Raw genomic sequence first — 23,817 nt, 5'->3', positions numbered from 1 at the left:
CATGGGCCCGTGGGTCTGGAGTAGAGATCGTCCTCCTGTCGACCCGACCATGTGCCGACATTCGAGTACCCGGAGACGGTGACGTGCGATGACCGAAGCGGTAACTGGTGGCCGAGAGTGTGGGTGGTCGTGAAGTGGGTAACAGGGTTCCACTTTGGTCGGATCAGCCTCTCGGCGTCCCAGGCTCTGAGGAGTCCCGGCTGATTCGCATTTAATTCCGAAAACCCTCCCGAGTCGAAATACTCAGGAGGCGAAAGCCTACTGAGAGAGTGAAAAACCCTCCAGGATGAGAGTAAATTCACTTTACATGGATGATTAGGCCGTGAGGCTTAATGTCCAGCCTGAAATAGTGGCTGGTGGCCCACTCTACCGTGTCACACTGATGCTAGCTGGGCAACCCTTTGCCCGGCCACAGAAGTCCTCTGAGTGGACGAGTTTGCCTCAGAGGCCGGTTTTCGTCGAACCTGCCGTGAAGGTTCGGCTGGCGCCCGACTATTGAGCGATAGAGACGGCTAAAAAGTAGTTTGGATTTTTCCTGGGTGAACAACCCGGGAAAATATCCTTACAACACCTAACCGCCGCTAACTGGTGACCCCGACGTGATCGAACGCACCGTTTTTCCGCGTTTTTACCGCCTAAATAAACTGTGTTAACGTTCGCGACTATTCAACAAAATTCGAGTGCATTTTTGATCGTGCACTTTGTGAGTTGGTTTAGGTACCGCGCGCTCGTGTGTTGTGTCGTTCACGTGCTCCGTTCGAGTTTTGTGAATTTCGGTGCATTGCTGAGCACCCAAGAAGGTTGTGCTGCACCGAAAATAATTTGTGAATTTTTCCGACCGATTTTACCGGAAATCTCGTACCGCTTCGACTGATAACGATATGAGGCAACAATTTCATCGGACAGAACGTGACATCCATGCCTCGCGGCCTCGACTACTGAATAGGCTTCTATTCTAGAGCAACAAGACGTTTTGCGATCTCGTTCCAAGGCTTGGAGAATGTCGCCAACATCTAACATCAAGTGTTTATCGACTCAATAACTGGATTAACGACCTCATGTAAAGTGCTGGGTTCATGAAATGTGCACTGCCACGTATCGACAACATCGCGCGTGGAGACATCGCCATGCAGACAGCGACACCGACCTTCAGGATCTTCGATTTTTCCGATGGTCTCAGGCTACTTGACAACGGATTTTCAGGGGATGAAGTTCATTTCGCTCATCCCACGATCTACCTGCTTCGCTGATTTCTAAAGGTTCACATGCATCTGTGACGACACGCCGACACCGCATCGACTACGATCAGCAAAAGCTAACGACCGACCGTTAAACATGTCCTGCATATGTCTTCATCGTCTCCATCATGCTCATCACCATCGAATGGTGTTCATCGACCGCTATCTATGTGGAGATCTGGTTTCGTCCGTCTCGTACAGCACTAGCTCCGTCACAGACTACAAGGTTCGCATCGTCGCTCGTTCTCGCCTTCGTCTCGACACGCTTTGATAACGGCACTCGGCAATGACCATCATCGTCTTCGACATCAACACGACTCCAACCAGACTCCGACAGCTTCATTTTCGACGGCCAGCATCGCCACTTGGTCCAACGCTTCCGAGACGTCCACGCTTCCGAGATGACGTCCAGTTGATCATCATTTCTATGGCATCGTTTTATCCTCTTTGTGTTATTGCCAAACAATTTTAGCTGTTCTCGACAATTGATATTATATATTTTCTCTTCGTTTCGGTTTGCTTAATTTGTTTTCATTTTTTTTCCGCAGAAGGGGAGTACTTGTGGAGCGAGCCACAAACGTATTATTATTTTGAAATTTAGTTAACACGTCTTGAATATTCTATACCGTCATATTCGAGGCGGGTATCATTCTGTCCTTGTCTCTCATAAGACTTCTGGATGATTCCCGAACCTTCCATAACAGAAGGTATTTAAACTCGCACGCTCCCCGGCGAATATCTCAGTCAGTTCAGTTGAATTCAGTCCGATTTATATATGCGATGTGAACACATCTCTCTGCGATAAATACAACGCCTTTATATTCCACAACCACGAGTTATTATGTCTCTATACACTTAACCGCCATAAAAAATATGTAATATATAGGTATGCAATCAAATCCACTTCATACCGTCTATAATCAAAGTCAATCAACGCCATTCTGAGGTGTTGCAACCAAATTTACGGAATTTCGAAACGAAACAATTGAAAATAAAATAGATCCAGGACGATGCCCAACTTGTATGATGGCTCAAAATACTGGTTTTGATTATAAGAATTAATGAAAAAAATGAAACAAATCATCCGTGACGTGATTGGAAAAATTCGAGTTTTTCAACTTTTTTATTCGAAAAGTCGTTATTATGCGCATCTAGAGATGGAAAAAAATATTTAACTAAAAATATTCTTATAGGCAGTAAAAAATGAAAAATTTTGACACTTACTAAAACAAAATCGGATGGATAGAACTCGAGTTATTGNGGTTTTAATTATAAGAATTAATGAAAAAAATGAAACAAATCATCCGTGACGTGATTGGAAAAATTCGAGTTTTTCAACTTTTTTATTCGAAAAGTCGTTATTATGCGCATCTAGAGATGGAAAAAAATATTTAACTAAAAATATTCTTATAGGCAGTAAAAAATGAAAAATTTTGACACTTACTAAAACAAAATCGGATGGATAGAACTCGAGTTATTGAAAAAAAAACTGGAAAAATGAAAAAAAAATCATATCTCCGAACTGGGCTGCCAAAAAAATCTGAAAAAATTTGGAATATAGTTTTTCAACCTCCCCAATCGTAGAAAAAATCGCCATCAATTTCCAACAGGGTGAGGGTCAGCGGTCGACTCATTTGGCGTGGAATACCTCATATATATATATATATAATTTTTAATTAACCCTAGTTTGGTTACCTGACAGAAAAATGCGACTTTAGTCACCTTCGCGGGAGAGTGCCGCCGTGTTATTTAGGTTCCAGCGTTGCCGAATCCATTCTACACTTCCCAGGCGCGTTTAGCGAGTTCCCAGCAACGTCGCGCAACAGGCAATTTCATTAAACACGGGGAAAAAAAATTTCACCTGTTGGAAATATATTTTTTTTCTCCCAGAATTAAGGATACAATATTGAAAAAAAATAGAATTGTTTAAATACTTCAATTGAGGAATTCAATTTTCCTCAAATTTTTCCGGTTAACCAGTCGATGGTAAGGTGAATAAAACGACGTGTTGTGGCAATTCCCTCGCATGGTAACCAGTCTAGAGTTGAAGAGAAAGTAATAGGGGGAAAAAATGAGGGGAACTATCCGAAATTTCTCGCGAACGCGGGCAAGGTATCCCACTTCTGACACCAATTTTACCGTTTTCAACAGTAAAACGATTATGTGCGTGGATGGGCGTGGCACATCCACGGTCGATGAGGTATTTGGGAAGGTTTGCGAAATTATAAGATGGAAGAATGTTATTATTCTGACAATTTATTCTGTTGGCCGTTTTCTGAGCTTTATACTACAGAAAATTTTGACAATTTAACTCGAACGAAATTATTGATTTCGTTTTTCTGAACCTTGTCCGTGATTACGGACAGAGAGAGAACAAGAGAGTGAGATCGATCAGAGCACCCTAGTTGGTAAGGCATGCGGGAGAATTTTGTAGTTGACTTACTCTAAGTTGATAGTTCTTAGTCGTCGTTCTAATCCAATTGAACGGAAACTCTTGTAATATGCCCTCGGTTTACTCCGATATTAAATTTGATCTCGATACTGAATTGATGCTGATTCGTTTGATTTCGTTTGATCACAAAGTTTGTAGAATAAAACTTAATACCGTTTATTATATCAAAATTTTTAATTTGTATAATTTAAAATTTTCTGATATGTCCTTTGCACTTCTCACTGGCGTCTGTGTAACAAGTAATTTTTCACCTTGTCGGGGACCCCACCGTGAAACTATGGGTAGTGAGTAAAATTCCCGAAAGATGCTTAAAATCACGAACACCGAGCGGGCTTAATAAAATGGTTTCGGATATCAGTTCGTGACTACTCAAGGAGCACCTCCCAAGGCGTTTATTCGATCGACGCTGGAACGTAACTCACTCTTTAAATTTTGTGGTGGCAATAGCCAGCCCTTTTTGCTGATTTTTTCGAAGATCACGTGACTTTGCTTTTACTTTGAAGTCAGCAGTTTTGTAGACAATAATTCGGCGCGTGTAGGAATTTTATCGTATCCGGTTAGTTTTGTTTATCGGCGTAAGATTGTACTGGATTAATGAATTAATTTTTCCTATTTTTTTTTTTAATGAAATTATAAATGTAACACTGGACATAGGATTGGAGAGGTCTAGGAGACAATTTAAGGCAGGGCTGTTTGTAACAATCAGGAATGGCGCCCCGTCAAAGTACGGTTTAAACTGTTCCAGGGCATAAACGACCGCCAGGCAATCCCTCTCTGTCGGAGTATATTTGGTCTCAGCATCTTTCACTGTTCGAGAAGCGTAAAAAACCTGGGGCACCTGGAGCTTCTAGAACCTTCTACCCCTGATGACACATTTTTGACTCAATATAAAAAGGGAGCCGCGACGCGGAAATTCCTCTACTTTTCTATCTTCTTATTTTTCCTTCGACGATTTTCACCCTGGGTTTACGCAAAATTCAGTCACCTTTTGATTGAATAAATTATTTTATTGGTGTAACTGGTCTCTTTCTTTTCCTTTACGTGTTACATTTTCGGCGTATTTTAATACCTTAACCCGAAAATCACGATCCTGACTAATTTTACTGAAGAGATAATTAAACTCCGGTTTGTCTCATCATCGTAGTGACTTCCATTCGTGACTGGTAACGGTCAGGTAAGAGTCAGCAGGTAGATATTCTTTCTCTCTCGCTCTCACTCAAGACACGGTTGCCCGCAATACAATCTCCTGGGACCTGGAAAATGTCTGGGAATTCGGTGATCAGTTGAATTTCTTCCTCCTGCTCGAATACCTTCAACTCCTGTTCAGGCAACGAGTCTAGTATCTTGTGAGTTTGTTCCTCTATGACATACTATTCTGGGTTAATGATTCCCATGCAACATTCAGCCTCTTCAATCTCCTCATCTTCTGTTTCTTCTAGATTGGTATGAAAGGGTAGAAGCTCTTGGGAAGCTCTTGGGTGGGATAATAATCTCTACTGGTTAATCGGTGGATTTAATCACCATCGCATATCCGCTGTTGCCGCCAGTTTAAATAACGCATTCCCCTAGGAGAACCCCTGGTAGAGTCTGGATCTTCGGCAGATAACCTTATGTCAATTCATGACCAGGTTGCAGAGGAACAGCGATTGCCATCCTCACTCGTGGTGGCACGGTGAAGGGTTTGACTGGCTTCATCTCTGTGTGGCAATAGATGAGTGAATCAGGATACTTTTTGATGGTGATGTTCTGTTGAAGGTAGCGGATGTCAACTTTCTCTCTCACAAGGAATTCCAGACCCAAAACTCCTACGCCCTTGATAGGTAATTTGTGGTCAACAACATGAAAAGGAATTTTCGTTCTCATTATTTCCAGCTGCACCATTCCCACAATAGGCATTGGATCGTTGGTAATTCCTATCAGATTTGGAACTGTGGACTTTTCGATTTTTATATGGAGCTTAAGGACGATTCTCTCGATTAGATTCAGGTCTGAACCAGTGTCTAAATAAGCACTGGCTTTTCCATAAAAACTGCTTGGTTTTGATATTCACCAGGGGTCCACCCCCACTAGCTCTGACATAGTTGCCTTTTCCGTGTTTCTTCTGGCAGGGTCCCATGCAGAAATGCATTGAGCTAAGAGGGCTGAAGTTGAAGGCAATGGTCTATATGTTGAAGGATATAAAAGCCTTGGATTGACGAATAAATTCATCTCCTATGATTGCTTCATAACCCCCAGCAATCTGATCAACAGGTATCACGTAGAAATTAATGCTGACTTCTTCTGACAGATGAATCCTTATCGTTCCTAGGGACATCATTCTGTCATTGGATAGCCCAACAATCTTGATGCGCTTCCGCTGGACCAAGTGTGGTAAATCGAGTAACGAGTTCTGGGTGATCAGGTTGATGGAAGCACCCGTATCAACCAAAACATTTATCTAGCCCCCGTTGAAGCCATTGCTTTTCAGAATCATCCTTGGCTCACCGTCGATAGCATATTCAATAGTCTCTACCTCTATTGGGAGTGAAGAGCGAAAGCTCACGAAGAGCTTGACGAATTGGCGTGGTGACTGTCTCTGATTTCCCGCAGACACGCCCTCGTGACAAGCATTGTTTTCGTTTAAATTCTGACCTTGGGTGTACTCGGGTGTACTCCAGCGCTGAGAATGCCCTGGGGTTGCATCGTGCCGCTGCCGCGGTCTCGTGAATGGTCTCTAGATCGAGAGGTCGTATGACTCGAAACCTCCGTAGTCAGTTTATCAAACTTGTCTGATACTGTTCAGAGTATGTCGCCAAACTGGGCCAATTGCTCTCCATGCTGTCTCAGCTGCTCTGCTTGCTGTCCCAACCTCTGCTCCTGCTAGTGAAGCCGTTGATGAATGTTCGAGTTTCCAGCCAAAACTGGGGCTAAAGCCCCAGTTCTGTTGAGTAAGCTGGACGTGTGGGCTAACGGTAGTTATCATGATTTCTATAGATATCTGAGTATGATAAACCCATGGCTACTGCAGCATCCTCCTGATGTTGTGGTGGGTGTTGTTATTGACGAGGCTCCTGATTCTGAAAGTTATCTTGAGGAGGGGGCACGTTCGGTGGTCTAAAGGGCATATTCCTCAAGCGATAGTTATTAGAGTATGCATCGTAGTTGTCGTAGCCAGAGAAATTGTTGAAACTCTGGCTCTTATAGCGGGGGTCAAAGAAGAAGAGTTTCATTGAACCTTGGTTGATGGTTAATTGAGGCACCTTGTCCCCGGTTGTACTGGCTATAATTTGGTTGGATTGGTCGCGCAGAGGATTACCCTATCTGCCGAAGGTACTGATCACCAATTGGATATTCTGAAGAAGCATATGCCTCCATTGGCCTCATCTCGAAGACAGAGACCTCAGACTGGAACCGATATTCTTCTGTGTTCAGGATAACTAGGATCTTATCCAAAGAGTCTGCATTCCTCGTACGAATTTGATCTCGTAGGGAAGGCGAGGCATATTCTTTGAATCTGCGAATGGCCTGCTATGTCGCAAATCTTCTAGGCTTAGCGCGATGGGCTTCAATTACCTTTTGTCTATCGATCACGCTAAAACATTTTTGCTTCAGTACTGTCAACCTCATAAGGAAATCATCCAGGGATTCATTATTATATTTTATGAGATTGCGCATTTGATACACAAAAACATCGGATTTCTTTGACTCTCCAATATTTCTCAGCTAGAATTATAAGTATATCCTCCACGCTAGACACGTCACGATATGTGATAAGGAGAAATCCACTCCCCAACAAAAAATTCACATGAAGAAGGATCTCCTCTGCATCTGGTGGGATATGAAGGGTGTACTCTATTACGAACTTTTGGAAACAGGACAAACAGTTACTGCAGAACGCTGTAGTCGACAATTGAATAAATTGAACGAAGTACTTGATGAGAAACGGCCATTTACTGGGCAAGGCAGCCGGAAAGTCATGCTGTTCCATGATAACGCGCGACCTCATGTGGCTCGCGCGACTCAGAAAACCATTTTAAGCTTGGGCTGGGAGGTTGTCCTGCACGCGGCATATTCACCGGATTAGGCGCCTTAGGATTATCAGCTTTTTCGGATTATCATCTTTTTCGGTCCATGTAGTACGCCTTGGAGGATAGCCACTTCCAAACTCTGGTCGATATACAAAAACGAGCGATCACTTTGCTTCGTTTTTGTGTTTCGTTCGTCTGCTTCATCGATGACTTCATTCCCTCAAAGCCTACAAGTTTCTTTTGCAATGGTATTCGTATGTTACCCAATCGATGGGGGAAGGTCATCGAAAACGATGGACGATATTTCCAGGATTGATCTAGTATTTATATATTTTATGATATAAAATTTTTTTTGACAAAAAAGGACCAAAATTAAGTTATACACCTACTAAAACGAAAATAAAATGAAAAGTGAATTTGAGCAAAATTGGGTGGTTTTACTGAAGGTAAACCCTCTACTAAAATTATTTATTCAACTCTCTTGGACGTGGTAAGCGCCAAGGGAAGTATAAACGTGTCCTACTGACTGCGGCAAAAATTTCTACTGTTATGCCCAAAGACGTTATCCAGCGTCGGAGGATAAGGTTTTGGTTAATCTCCGTGATCTTAATAGAAATTATCAATAGAAGGTTTAAACCTCCTATCTCTTTCATTTTTAATTATAAAGGACGATGCTTGTTTCTTCATACTTACCGTTGCTCGTTGTTGAGAGTTTCAATTTTTAATGGAGACAATGAGGAATTATTTTTAAGGAATCTTGGAAGATAGACGGAGAAAAATAATTTATTTCAAACGGAAAGATTTGCTCTCAGTTTTTCCTTGTACAGGGTGACAAATGGGAATAGGTGAAAACTTTTCCGCTATATTACTTTCTCCACTTTGTCACCAGGGATCGGGCTGTTCTAGGTTAAAACTTGGAGCCTGGCAAATTCTGTTGGCACACTCCGGGCTCTAGTTCATATTTCCCAAAATGAGTGAGCTTACTGTCAAAGAAAAAGTGTATCTCATTGACTGCTATTATTCCCGAGGAAAAAATTAGACAAATGCGTATAGAGGTTTTCATAGTAAGTTCGGTAGTCACAGAATCGGGAGTGAAACCACTCTCAAACGGTAGGAATTTTTTAGTTCTCCTGTACGATTATTTTTTTGAGGTTAGTCTCCAATGATTTTTTTGAATCAATGTGTTCTTTTTTGTAGGATGATTGATAATTTTGTTAACTATGGTATCCTACAGGATCATCGCCATGATCTTCCGTGTCCATCTTATACAGTAACAATGGAAGAACTAGTGGACAAGGTGGAAAAACATTTAAAAAATCATCGAACTGATTCAATAGGCAAGGCGACTGGGAAGTTAGAATTGAACCAAGAGAGCCTACGCTTGATAATTAAATATTTCCTGAAACTTCATCCTTATAAAATCACTTCCCACCAATTGCTTACGCAAGCTGCTGTGGGGAAACGACTTGAATTCAGCAGTTTTAACGCAAATGTTTGAAAATGCTGAAATCGAAGCCAATCGAATTTTTTCCACGGATGAAGTTCATTTCTACCTTGATGGCTACGTGAATAAACAAAATTACCGATTTTAGGGGAGTGAAAATCGACATTCGTCAGTAGCAAAACCGCTCCACCCTACTAAAGTTACAATTTGGGCAGATCTGTCGATCAAATAAATACATGTGGAAATCTTGGAAGGGACCATCACAGGGGAGAGTTACCGAGAGATGTTGGAAATAAATTTTTCCCATTCGCTAAGAAAAAAGGATTGGTGAAAGATTTATATTCTATGCAAGACGGTGCAACACCTCATCGAACTAATGATGTGTTTGCTGCATTGCACAAAGTATCCGGTGATCGCGTCATCGGCTTAGGGTATCCCCGCTTCGCCCGAGCAAGGATGAAATGGCCACCATACTCACCGAATTTGAACCCGTGTGATTTCTTCTTGTGGGGTTATCTTAAACACTTCTGTTACGGGGACAATCCTCAGACAAAAGAGGCTCTGATAAGCGCTATCCAGAAGGGCGTTTTTAGTATTTCTCGAGCTAAAATTGAAGAAGTCTTCCATAGTTTTCAGAAACGCCTTGACTATTGCGCAAATTCTAATGAAAGACACTTCGAGAGTATTTACCATTAGTCATATGTCCTCGAATGCGTTTGATCAATTCTGTAACCGTGTGAATTTTTATTTTAAAGAAATGAAATACAACCCTAACTAATTGCAAATAAATTTGCAAAGTCTATTGTGTCTACAAACATGATGGTCCTTCCTTTCCTACATCAATCAACAAAACTATGATAGTTTAATTTTCACCTATTCTCATTTGTCACCCTGTATATTATAATCAAATTCGAAATGATTTAACAATTTATTACAAAATTTTGATTCTTATTTAGTGAAGAATATGGTGTCAGACTGTTGAATTTTGTTTACGCGGTTTTTGAGCTACAATTGATTTTTCGTTCCCCTTTTCCTACTGGATGAGATCCTACATGAATTATCTTGGTATTTGTACTCACTTTTGGCAGATCTTCATTCAGGTTGATTTACGTGTACTTCTACTAGAATTTATATGACGTTTATTTTGTCCATACACTCCGAATTATAGCTTATACTGGGCACTAAAATAATCTATTTTATTACACACAGTTTTGTGAATTCTTGAGTCCTTTTTTCCACAAGGTTCACACAAGCGCGGGAATTTTTACAATCCGTATACTTCGCGTGCTACGAACGATTGGAAGTAGACTTTCTCCCACCACTTGACATTTCAATTATTTTCTTTGGGGCAAAAGCACTTCAATTAACAGTGAACTTAAAAATGACTTCTGAGTTCTAAGCCAATGACAGTACCACTGGTAAATGCATCAAAATTTGAGCAACTTTCCCGATGTCGTTTCTGACAAACTTTGATTTCGGTTTTTCAGAATCCACCGAAAAACTCGGCCTGTCGGTTTATGCTACGCGAGAGAAGTTCCAAATTTACCAAAGGCTGGCTGTCGACTGGTGAAAGTTTCGCTCGAATTTTGGTACGTGGATGTCTGTCAGTTTTCATATGTTCAATTTTCCTTGGTTATTGCAAATTGTCATTGCAGGTATGTCTCAATAATTCGAAATTAGGTTATTGTTGTCGAAATTTGTTTAAAACGAGGATTTTTCAATATGGGTAATCTGGTTGACCCATGTTCTCTTTTATGCTCATGACTGAGGTAAAATTTGCTGACTTGGAATTTTTGTTATTGCATTCTGCACTAAGAAGCCCTCATTTCGAACGAGTATTGTGGTTTTTGTAACTTGTTTTCTTTATAGATTTCTGGAATAAATTAGGACGTTACATCTCTTCGAAATTTTTGAAAAAATGTGTGCAATAACAATTACGAATCAGTTTTTTGAAATTCGACTCCTACACAGCTAATTTCGTTTTGTTTAATATAGAAATTTGAGCCATCCATGTGAAATGGGCAGAAAAATTATCCTTAAGATATTTAAAATATATTCTCGATTCTTTCAGAAATATTTCTCGAGCTATTTTACATGAATGGTGTAATTTTTTATTAAAATAATAAAGAAATGATCTGCGTAGGAGGTGAGTTAAAAAACAAATTCATAATTATGGCACATATTTTTCCAAAAATTTTCGAAAAGAAAACCTGTTTAGCCCAGAATTTGGATGCCCCGGACGATTTTTAACATTTGAAGCGTTTGCGGAGTAAACAAACAATAAAAAATTAGTTTCTTTGCACTAATTATTGCATCTAATCTATCAGAAATCGCATTCCAATAGCCCGCAACTTTTAAAACTCATAGTAGTCTCCCCATAAATGAAATAATAAAAATAAAAATATAGCAGAGGAGAGTTTTAAACTTGGATAGCCAGGTTGGTTGGCTGACGCGCTGCCACTCGACTAAAGCGTCATTTCGAAAACTAAGTGTTGGGAATTTATACATATGTTATGCCCATATCTTTCGGGCAAAATTTCTCCCTTATTGTTGGGTATCTGCCCCGAGGTGTTTGGTGAGAAAGTAAGGGGAGAAGGCTAAGAGTGTTGTAAATCATTGCATATTGATGGAGTTTGATTTTTAGAGGTTCCAAGGTCTTTGTTGGCAATTCTGTGGCTTTATTCCCCTTTCCGACCGGTATCCGACTGGTGCCTCTCGTTGAGACAAACTCGCTCATATACTAATATTAATTTTCATTTTCATTTCAATTTAGTCTTGTTATCTCAACTATTTACCGATTTTCTCTCAATCTGCTATCCCGTCGTCTAATCACAATCGAACTATTTGCAGTCATCAGTATTGAAAAAGAATACATACTCTTGTGCAAATATTCATGTAAATATTCATGTTTCGTAACGTCCTTCAAAGTCTAATGTCTGGAATGCTCCACACTCGCCATATCCCTTATACCACCCCTATTATAAAGTTTTCTTGTTAATCAACGATCGCGATAAACTTCACAATGAAAAACCGTCGTACTGCACTGGGGATTTTTCTTTTTTTGCAATAAAGTTTTCGCAATATATCCGATAATTTTTTAGACCTCCAGGAATTACCAGTAAGAATCCGAATATATATATCATATATCAACCTATTGATGAATACCAACAAAACTAATCAATTGATGAATAATAATAAATTCATAACGGCAATCGTCGGAAATGAAAATAATTGTGAACAGATTAACTGCACTTCCTGTGTTTCAAATTCTGATTTTTATGCACAATGTATAACAATAACATTAACTGAGAATGTACTTCAACTTCTTAATGACAATGAGATTATAGGAATTACCTCTAAAGTAGTTGGATAGTTTGCCATAAGTAACTTGAGCCGGGTCAGCAGAAATTTTCGAACATTAGTCTCTACAACTGTATCAAGCGCACAATCTCGATGCTTCAAATCGAGGACCTTCGCAGACTCTAACCAATGTTCCAGTTCGAACTTCCTCATACTGAAGACCCTCAAGAATGCCAGCAGTTCGTCGGAAACTGGTTCACCACTGTTATTAAGGATGAACGATACGTTTGTAGTTGAAAACTGTAATTTTTCCAGCAGTTTCATCCTATCTTGGAACAATGGATCAGATTTGCTGATACCCAAACGTAATTTAAACCCATCGTTCCTGTTATCTGAGTAAACAAATCCGGAGTGGACAAAAAAATCGGAATTTGTTCGAGGTCCATAATTAATGAATATCTGCTCTTCATGCTTGAATTCCCGTTTTACGTAGCACTCACACATATCCGAGTTGATATTAAAATCAGTCGTGATCTGAATATAAATGCAATTGTGGAATTAGTGATCCTGCCTCATTGGTTGGATTTGATGAAATGAAATTAAGAGGGTAATTACCACTCCTTCTTCATGGTTGCACATGTCCCACATGGGAATAAGTGCGTGGATCATCTCCCCACTGTTTTTACTGGGAATGATATTTTGACGTGTCATGACTGTAGAAACTGCCCAACTGTAACAAGGAAAATAGAAGCATCAATTCAAACATTACCAAAGAGATCGAACTTACCGTATGGAAGAGGGTATAAGACAAATGACATAGCCTATCTTATCAATTTTGGATTTATTCTAGTAATCAATAATTTGACGTTAAAATGCCGAAAGATTTTCGGTTGTAAAAGAGAACTTCTTTCGCCGGAAGAAATTCCTGTAAAAGCATGGTCAATATTTACTAATTCGAGAGTGTAAAACACGAAAATGTTGGTTATTGATAGATTATGCGGGATTGGGACACAATAAATTAACACACTGTATTAACTCGTCAAGATTTATTCAATAAAGCACGTCACTCATCTCGCGTCTAGCGTCCAACACGTTTCATACAGGAATGTATCGCACACACGCCGCAACCGGCCTCGGACGAGATCTGCGGATGCGCACGATCTCGTTCCCCTCTGAGCTTACAGAGATATGTCCTATACTATAGATAATATTGTATTAGGACCAGGAGCTAGAGCCATATTCCAACACTCCCTCCCGACTGCTTCTGAGTCCTCCTCCATATAAGGCCATCATCAAGTTTACATACTCTTTTTCACTAAACAGACAGTAAGACAATGATTAGATATTTACATTCATTATTTTGTCAACTTGGCGCTTGTGAATAATAATTGAATCACCAAACAGTGATCCTTTGCAGTGATCCTTTGCAATCAGCAAAGCTAGCATCTGAATACGCTCCAATCACATCAGTCTCACCAGCATATCTCAGACGCAAAGCAGTAGTACCTCTCAAATACCTTAGTATTCTCTTCACCATTTTCCAATCCTCATCTGTTGGACTCACCTAATGTCTGCTCAACACATTAACCGCGTAGGAAATGTCTGGTCTAGTAGTAAATTTCCTCGTCAATCTCACCATTCAAAAACGCCGTTTTAACGTCCAATTGACATGTATCTAAGTTGTATTTATTGATAATGGCAAATACTGCCCTGACCAAGTTCATTCTGGATACTGGAGCATAAGTTTCTCTTAATTCGTAAACATTTCGATCTTTAAAACCTCGAATTACTAATCTTGCTTTATGACGTGTCTTGCCTGTCGCTTCTAACTTGCGTTTAAATATCCATCTCGAATCAATGATATTAGCTTTCTGAGAATTTTGATTACAGATAGGTCTGTCTACAATTTTCCATACATTATTTTTACTCATCGAATTTAATTCCTCTTCTACAGCAGCAGTCAATTTATTCTTTTCTACTCCCTGCATGGCATCTTTAAAATTGATTGGATCAGAATTGATATCAGCAAAAAAAGCGTGACATACCTCGTCAGTTGAATAGTCCAGACCTAACTCACCCTCACCCTGTGATAAGCACGCCAAAAATAATCCAGAACTTGAACTCGCGTCGATCGGTAATTTTGTAAGGTTTGATTCTTGCGGCCTTTCACTGGTCGGTTCATCGACCTCTTTTATCTCTGACTTTGGAGTCACCTTTCTCGGCCTACCCCTTTTTCTCTTCCCTACTCCCTCCGATTTGAATATCTCATCAATATTGCTTGAACCCTTGTCAAAACCTACAAACCACTCCTCCTTGTTTATCACTTCTTGAACTTCTGGGGCATCTTTGACCTCACTTCTCTTGTACTTATCACCATAGACCTTTTTCTCATTGAACCTGACATGTCTTTCATAGAATTTGCCTTCTTCTGGTTTCAGCAATATGTATCCTGTTGGAGTGTAACCAATCAGAACACCTCTCACACCTATTGCTCTAAATTTAGGTCCTACTTCTCTCTGAACTTTCATGTACGCCAAACAGCCAAATCTCTATCTGATTAATATCAAAGCTATGTTTCGGTGTAAACTCTTCTAATGGAGTTTTTATTTCATTAGATTTGTGAGGAGTTCGATTGTACGCGTATACAGCGGCAGACAGAGCCAGATCCCACATGGTTTCTGGTGGTTTCGCGTCAAACATGTACGTACGGACCTTTTTCTGGATTGTCTGGTTGTATCTTTCCGAGACGCCATTATGTTCCGGAGTGTCAGGACTCGCCAGTTGTAATTCCGCGCCTAATCTTTTCAATACCTCAACTGTATGTCCTCCGGTAAATTCTGTCCCCTGATCTGACCTAAGATAACAGACCTTCGCATCGTATCCCAACAAGTTTCTACAACTCCTGACAAACATTTCAAAACACCGACCTGTTTCACTCTTCGCTCTCATCGGGTATGCCATTGCAAATCTCGATTTATCATCAATGAAGACTGATATAAACCTGTATCCTTTCGGATATGTGGTTGGAGATATTGGCCCCATTACGTCAGAGTGTATTACTTGCAAAGGTTCTGTTGCTCGACGTCTTATCTTTGGGAATGGCAATCTGTTGAATTTAGAAGCTAAACAAACCTCACACTCCATTATTGACTCGTCAAAAATCACGTCTCTTAATTCTTTGTTATCCGGGAATTTCAATTGAATTGCTTTGAGATATGCTATTGAAGCATGACCAAACCTAGCGTGCCACAGTCATGCTTTAGTATGATTACTACGAAGTGTATCTTTTTTTTCTCTCTAGGGCCTCTCGATATTCGATCGAAATATTTTTTTTATGATAGAGGATGTCCTTATATGATTTGAAAAAAATACGCCATAATGGAAGAGCGAAGTAATGCACCGGAAACAATTTTTTTTTTCGCAATTTTTGGGTTTTTCAGTTTTTAGGGGAGATCCATCGGTTTTTTTTAAAGAAATAAGTCTGTCAATCATTATTCTTTGTTCATATATGATGACATATAAGACTACACCATCATGTAACAGAGAAAGAGTGCGCCGAAAAAAAAATTTTTCGTCGAAATTTTTACTGGAAGGGTAGATAGTTGAATTGAACATTATCATCCTCAAGTTTGCCGAATTATGATCAAACAAATGAGAGGAAGAAACAAACGGAATCAATTAATTGATTTATCATCATCAGTCGGTTCCAAGGGTTTAATTCTAGAGAAAAACCTCAATTTCTCGATTGATTTTTTATCACCAAACGATTCTGTGTGGATGGATTATCGAGCTCCTATCTTATTCTATTCTTGCAACGAGGTAAGGAATTTTCACGTTGATTATATAGAAATGATCTTTATTCTCGGAATTGATATCTTCGGATTGTATAGAATGCCGCGGAGTGATAGATGTGCGAATCCAATGCCAGGAATGAAAGATAAAATATCCATCAAGATCAATGGAGAGAAGAAAGTAGAGCAAAAGCGAATGAAACTCGAAAATCTAAAAGTCCTTCATCGGAAGTACAAACATGCGAATGAAGATGCTAAAGTCGGTTTCAGCAAGTTTGCCGAGCTGAGACCTAAAGAATGTGTAGTGGCAGGAGCAAATGGCACTCACGTGGTATGTGTTTCCACGTCTCATCAAAATTGCAAATTGATGCTAGAGGCAATTAACATTGTGACTCTAACTCAAAATTCCCCCTGTCCACTCAGAGATTACAAAGATTGTCTAGCAAAGTTGATGTATACAAATCCAACCCCGGTCTGTCATCTGGATGAATGTAACGATTGTCCTGGAGTGAAATCATTATCATGTGAACTGAAGAAACTTCTCTCTGATTCTGTCGTGGAAATGGTCGAATTGCGCGTGTGGCAAAGTACAGGTGTACCTTGCAGTCACAGACCCTCCCGATGGATGAATTCATTGATCTTCTAATGGAACGATTGATAGTATTGAAGCCCCATCACTTCATCGCTAAAGAACAATCGGCTTTTGTCAAACAGCGAAAAGCGAATTTGGATAATGGAGAACGGCAGGCTTGTACACCTGCACATATGGAATGAACACGGGGACATACTACACATTTTCATAAACACGTACAATTCTACATGAGATTCCCAATGACGTTCCAGTTTCATCGGAGTACACATGATTTTTCCCACTAATTTATTTACACGATTAATCTAACATACATTGATAGAACACGAGAAGCCCATTCACGTGGATAGTGCACAGTTTTTCTTCCAATTAAACACAAATGTTCATGCGCGATGGAATATGCACCGCTAAACTATTCACCAGGCTATTTTACCTTCAAAATTACTCAAAATAATTCTCCACAGCCAAAATGACTCCAAATTATCTATCACATGATGCTGGGAATTCTCCACCGTATTCATAAAAACATTCACAAACTGTTGGAACAGCAGCTAAATCTGCACTCACGACAGTTGAGGGTTATATTTGGAAATGATTCAATAATCCCACAACTCCATGATTCCTTATTTATTAATTCATCAGTTAATTAATTTTTATTATTGATTAATTAATTATCATTATTTATTAACTTATTAATCTCGTTAGGCCAGGTCATTTAAGAAAGAATACAAACTCATAGGGTTAGACCAGTATTAGCTGAAATGAGGCTGAAGGATAAATAAAAAAATACTATTTTAATTCTTTTAGCTTCATTATAGAGAATTTTATGATCTAAAAATATTAATTCCGGACATTTTCATGAATCCATCAGTTTAGGGGTTATAGACAGAATTATTTCAAATATTTCAATTAATAAGGAAGGCGATTTGGATATTATACTGACAATATCTTCGACAAAAACAAATTGAGCGAAAAAAGTTATGGAAGATTTTTTACTGGAAATTTTATGGTCTTTAAAAAATGTTTATTGACATTTTTTCCCAATCCTACTAGCTTCAAAGATAATTACAAAAATGTATAAAAAATCGATGGGAATAATGCTGAGAAGAAGTAAATTTCCAGACATTTCAATATTCATTCTGATATTCTTCTCTGAATATTTTAAAAAATTACAAATTATGGCATCCGTCAATCAACACATCAAGCAGATTCTATAGAGGATTTCCACAGGTTCATTGAACATTTTTTTAATAGAAAATTTACTCTTTTCTTCTTATTTTGGTGCAACCGAGCTTTGGAGATTTTAAGGAGAAAATTACAACAGAATAATGATAATAATAATAATAACAGTGCATGTGCAGATACATTTTCCACGACTTTGACATCCACAGCTACCTGAAAATATTTGAATAATTGAAGACTAATAATCGAGTAATGAGTACAAAGAACTATCTTTATTTATTTGAAAAACAAACTGAACTTGAAATTACAAATCGGAAATACAAATACAAATAAGAATAACAAATAACGAGTAACAAAAAACGAATAACGACTAACGAATAAAGAAAAAACTTTTTTAAAAACATCAAAAAATTATATAATTATGAAGAAATGAAAAAAAAAACATTTACTCGTTGAATCCACCATTGTAGATTTTAATTACGCGAAACGATAGAGCACGACACACCGGGCAATGAGTGCGATCGTAATGCTGCAGACAGACTTCATATGTCGAGTAATGGGCACATGGCAACATCAGCATGTTGGCCTCTTGTTCGACGCAGAAGATGCAAAGAGGTCCGGCTGGGGCAACTGGGGGCACCTCGGGCGCTGCAACTGGAGGCGCTTCGGACCCGGGGACTGGAGGCACCTCAGCTACTCCAACTGGATCCTCTGCATCTGGAGCTAGTGGAAGGGGCACCTCTTCAATTTCATCGTGCTCCAAGGCAACGTCCATGGGAGGATTGAGCAGGTGAGCGAGAGCGCGTTCAGGGCTGCGGGCAGCATTATGTGCTATACGATGTCTTCCAGCACGAGCAGGCTGGTCTGCATTACGCTCAATGCTTCCTCCACGAAGTCTCCTCAAAGGCTCTGCAGGTGCAGCAGCTTGTTCAGGGACGGAGTTTGCTCTAGGACGACTGGGACGTTTGGCAGGGGCTTGTCTTCTTACTCGACCATTATTTGCATTTGGCCTACCGCGTGGTCTCCCTGTTCGTTGGACTGGCCTCTCAACTTTTTCTTCCTCATCAAATTGGGGGATTTGCTCGGCATCTGCATGCTCTTCGTCTTGGTTGACGGCAATTACCGGAGGGTTCTCCTGGGCAAGCTCAGCGATTATCTCAATATTTCCCAATCGACGTTGATCCTCTCCCCCAATTTAAATTTTAACTGTCACCTGCATTTTCTTATGATGATTTTTATGATAATTTTATGAGGATTTTTAAAATGATGTTTTAAAAATCGTTGTGATGTTTGAAGTTGATTTGCATTCATCAGCTTTTCGGTTGGAGAACCAGGAGGTTCGAATGAAAAGGAAATAAATGAATGAAAACAGATGAAATATGGGGATTTCCCGTCTGCAAATGAGTTAGTGTTTAGCACTGAATAAAACTGCTGAGACATTTTAATAACAAGAAGGCTGTCAACGAAAGAATAAGCAACAACGGATTGAAAATAGTTGACCGAACGTGTCTCTATACATAGAAGAAAAGGTAATTTCGATGAAATGATCAACACTGTCAAAAATTTTCGACTGAAATTTCCGGTTTATATTTCCAAAATTTTGATCATGTGACCATTCCAATGAAATTTCAAGGAATTGAAAATGAATACGAATGATGAAGATTAAGGTAAATATATTCTTGAATTTTCAATCGATAAAATTCCAGTGTAACTCACGTTTTGATCGAAAAATCAAGTAAACTGATATACTCATCTACCTACTGCAAAAAAAAGTGAAACTACTTTGAATTTTCTGGAAAATTCGAAATTCTATGACTTTTTCCCTCTTAATTAAGTTTAATGTCACTCTTCTGAAAATTGCTAGTAAATTATTCATAAAATTTCCATTTTTCCTAGCAGTAAAACATCGAATTTAGATTATTCTCAGTGACACAATTATTGTTCACGTATGGAAAAATTCAATAGAAAAACCAATAGAAAATCCATAGAATTTCGATTGAAATTCTTCTAGAATTCTATTGGCAAATTCTATTTGTTTTTTGCGCCATTTCTATAGATGTTTAATAGAAAAGTCAATAGATTGAAGAGCTTTTTAATTCAAGAGCTTTTTAATTATTTTTGGTTTGAGTCAGGAGTGGAGTTGTTCTTGATTATGTTTGGATTTGAAGGAATCGCCAAATTTCACTAATTTTACTAGTTAATTTTTTGAATTAAAAACAATTGTTTTAAATTATTAATTAAATATCCCATGACCTTGAATTGTTCATTAATAAATATCGAAATTAATAATGGAATTGATATTTTATCTTGTGGATTGAAAGATGTAAACGAAAAAAATTCATAAAAGAAGAGATAATCATTTTCTCAGTAATTGTTTGGGGAATTTCAAAGAATTTAAGAGATATAGGGGAATTATTGTAATAGTTATGAAGAAATTTAAGTGGAAAACCCAGCACTGTCTGAGAAATTCCATGAGAATTGGAGCTTTATTGGAAATTCGATTCTTCTTTTACGTTGGTTTCTATAGCAAATTAAAATAGAAATATTTGATGGAAAAAATTCAACAGAATTCGATTTTTCTGTATGAATTGTTCTCTTGAATTTTTTTCTATGAAAATTCTGGAACATAAATTTTTAAATGAAGAAAAACATGTGGAGAAATCAGCATCTGTTGACTTTTTTCATCGAAAAATTTCATCAAAAAGCAAAATTTATTTTTTTTAAATTGAATTTTTGCTAGGATTGCAATAGTATTCCAAAAAAAATCACTCTATTTTCCCATTAACTGTCTTGTGAATTGTTCTCTTGAAACTATAAAAATTCTGCTGCATAAATTTTTTAACTGTTTCCATTTTCTTCATTTCCCATCAAAAAAATCCAAAGGAAGAGAACTTGTAAAAAAGTTGCCATAAAAAATCACCATGTATTGGTTCTTTTCATTAAAAAATACATGTTGAAAAACGAAAACCGAAATTGAATAAAGACCCAATAGAATTTTTGCTACAATTTCAATGAAATTTCATAGAAAAAATCACTGGGTTTTTCTATCGATCCATTCCACCAATCCACCCCTAAACCCCTCCACTGAACGCTCCCCCAAAATTAATTCGCAACTCGAGAATTAAAAACATTCACGAAAAAAGAGGATTAAATGTCAATTTACTCATTTTAGGTTTTTCCATTAAAATCAAAGTGATAGTTCTTTTATTGTTATTGACACAGCGCGAGACTGACTAATTAATGTTTCATGTATAATTTTTCATTCAACGTATTAATTACTTTCATATTACCAACATCATTTCCGTGCCACCAGCCATATAAACGAGCCTCGTATTTTTAATAGTATGAAAATAACTCATGACTGTGTTACCACCATTACTCCTGAATTTTATCGATTAGCCATTGAATTTTTCATCCATTTTCATCACTCAATTACTCATGAGGCTGAGGAAAATGTGCGATATACGTTGAACAAAATTAGACCCATGCTTAATTCAATTTAATTCATTCCAACAATTGTCTTTAGAAAATAAATATACCAATTGTCATTATGATGTCAATTGTCATTATGATGTCTCCTTCAGGATTTCATGGAAAGAGAGGAAATTGAAGAAGGAGAAATCGTCGGCGATGGTGAAAATGAAGAAATTTTGGAGGAATTTCCTGATTACGCAGAGTACTTCGATGAGCCCTTCGAACCCTTCGATGAATACTCCAATTCAGAAGATTTGAAAGAAATCACTCGTCATGAATTGATTGTTGTACCAGGGCAAATCCGAGGCTCATCGAAGTATATCTGTCGAAGTCATACACTTTACCGTGACCGACGTAGTTCGGGAATGTTACGATGTGCTCACCGAGTGGAAAAGGAGTGCCCAAGAAGATTCTTGATAACTCCTGATGAGCGAGTTTTCGTCATTGCAGAGCACAGCCATACAGGGGACCCATATTTGATGGATGATGCAAATATGCGAGGGTTTATCAAACAATAAGCCCGTGACACGATCCTGAATCCGGCAGAGATTTATCGAACCGCTTCGATTGAATATCCTAACGCTGCGATTCACAAAATTTCTGCTGATGCAGTTCGTGCAATTGTTCGTCAAGAACGGCTGAGAACTCGACCACCTATACCACCAACTATGGAAGGACTTGAACCTCTCCTACATGAATTCAGGTTTACAAGAGGTGTTTATCGAGGCATGGTGGAAGCGCCAGAGAATGCTTGGGCTCATATTTTCATCAGTGATGAAATGCTTGCTCAGTTGAATTCTGCCGAACACATCCACGCCGATGGCACATTCAAGGTCACTCCAACAACCCCCTTGATGAACCAGCTTTTCGTGATACACATTCGAGTGGCGAATGCTGGTTTTGCTGCTGTCTACGTAGTGATGCAGAGACGAACGAAACCGTTGTACGTGGCAATTTTGAGACGCATCAAAGAACTTGCTCCTGGCTTGATCAACACACTCCGAACCATTGTTGGTGATTATGAATTTGCCTTGGTTTCTGGGATGAGCGAAGAGTTTCCACTTGCCATCATTGTCGATTGTGTCCTCCACTTCATCCAAACTGTGTATCGCAATTGGCTGCATTGTCACATGGGATCAGCACCACGAGACGTCCTTTGGAAAGCTTGGACATTGCCCTACATCCCAGAACAATTGTGGGACGAGGCATTGAACATCATTCTTCAGGCTTTGGATAGTCTCCCACCTGAGTACACTCTTGCTCATCGCTTTGGACAGTACCTGAGAACCCAATGGAGACCTCTGGCTGCGATTGTTGCTCCTCGTAACAGAGATGTGCGGACGAATAATCTGGCCGAGTCTTTCAATCGCTACATTGTTCAACGTTTGGGTGGTACTCATCTAAATATTTTTGGATTTCTTGGTACATTTCATGATCTATACTACATTATTGCCTTCATGAAAGACTTCATAAAAAATTCTAGCAAATTTGATAGAAAACGGATAGGAAATTACATTGGATTCGATTGCAATTCTGGGAATACCTTTGAGTAGTAAAATTTCTCGATTGTATCTCATTCTCTAGATCCCAACGAATATTTCTAGACGTGAATCATCAAAATCGGCGTTGGTGAACACAGCCATCCCTAGCGGACTGACTTCAGAGTTGAACTCTTGAATATTTCCACGATTTCAGAGAAAGTTCAGAGTTCGGTCAGAGTTGGGGTTATGTCGGATTCTATGTCGGATTCTAGGGGTATCTCTGAACTCTTAATAGTCTTCAGAGTTAAGAGTTCAGTTTGTTTATTGTTGATCATTATTTATTCATTTCTGGGGAAGAGAGGAGGGTCCATTTGTTCTCTGAACACTTACCTGCCGTTAGAGTTAAGAGTTGAGTTTTTTTATTGTTGATCATTACTTATTAATATCTGTGGTGGGGAGGGGAGGTTTACATGTGTTCTCTGAACTCTTACCTGCCGTCAGAGTAAAGAGTTCAGTTGTTCTATTGTTGATTATTATTTATTCCTTTGTGGGGAGGTGGACGGGGAGTTTGCACATGGTCTCTGAACTCTTACCTGCCGTCAGAGTTAAGAGTCTAGTATTTTTATTGTTGATCATTATTTATTTATTTCTGGGGGTGGGACGGGGGGGGTTACATGTGTTCTCTGAACTCTTACCTGCCGTCAGAGTAAAGAGTTCAGTTGTTCTATTGTTGATTATTATTTATTCCTTTGTGGGGAGGTGGACGGGGAGTTTGCACATGGTCTCTGAACTCTTACCTGCCGTCAGAGTTAAGAGTCTAGTATTTTTATTGTTGATCATTATTTATTTATTTCTGGGG

The 23,817-nt window shown here is 39.0% G+C and overlaps 1 protein-coding gene across 1 annotated transcript in view; it reads right to left on the bottom strand.

Annotated features, from left to right (window-relative positions):
- The window catches only part of LOC107038715 (actin-histidine N-methyltransferase), a 315,301-nt gene that overhangs the window by 43,337 nt on the left and 248,147 nt on the right, over positions 1–23,817 (bottom strand). The window contains exons 4-5 of the mRNA XM_015257970.1: positions 13,057–13,171; positions 12,496–12,975 (exon numbers count right to left, since the gene is read on the bottom strand). Coding sequence (XP_015113456.1) covers positions 12,496–12,975; positions 13,057–13,171 — 595 coding nt within the window. The remainder of the gene's footprint in view (positions 1–12,495; positions 12,976–13,056; positions 13,172–23,817) is intronic.

Source organism: Diachasma alloeum, unplaced genomic scaffold (assembly GCF_001412515.2).
Source record: "Diachasma alloeum isolate Michigan unplaced genomic scaffold, Dall2.0 Dall_scaffold_00287, whole genome shotgun sequence".
Classification (NCBI taxonomy): Eukaryota; Metazoa; Arthropoda; class Insecta; order Hymenoptera; family Braconidae; genus Diachasma; species Diachasma alloeum.
This window is presented reverse-complemented; position numbering and strand designations above follow the sequence as displayed.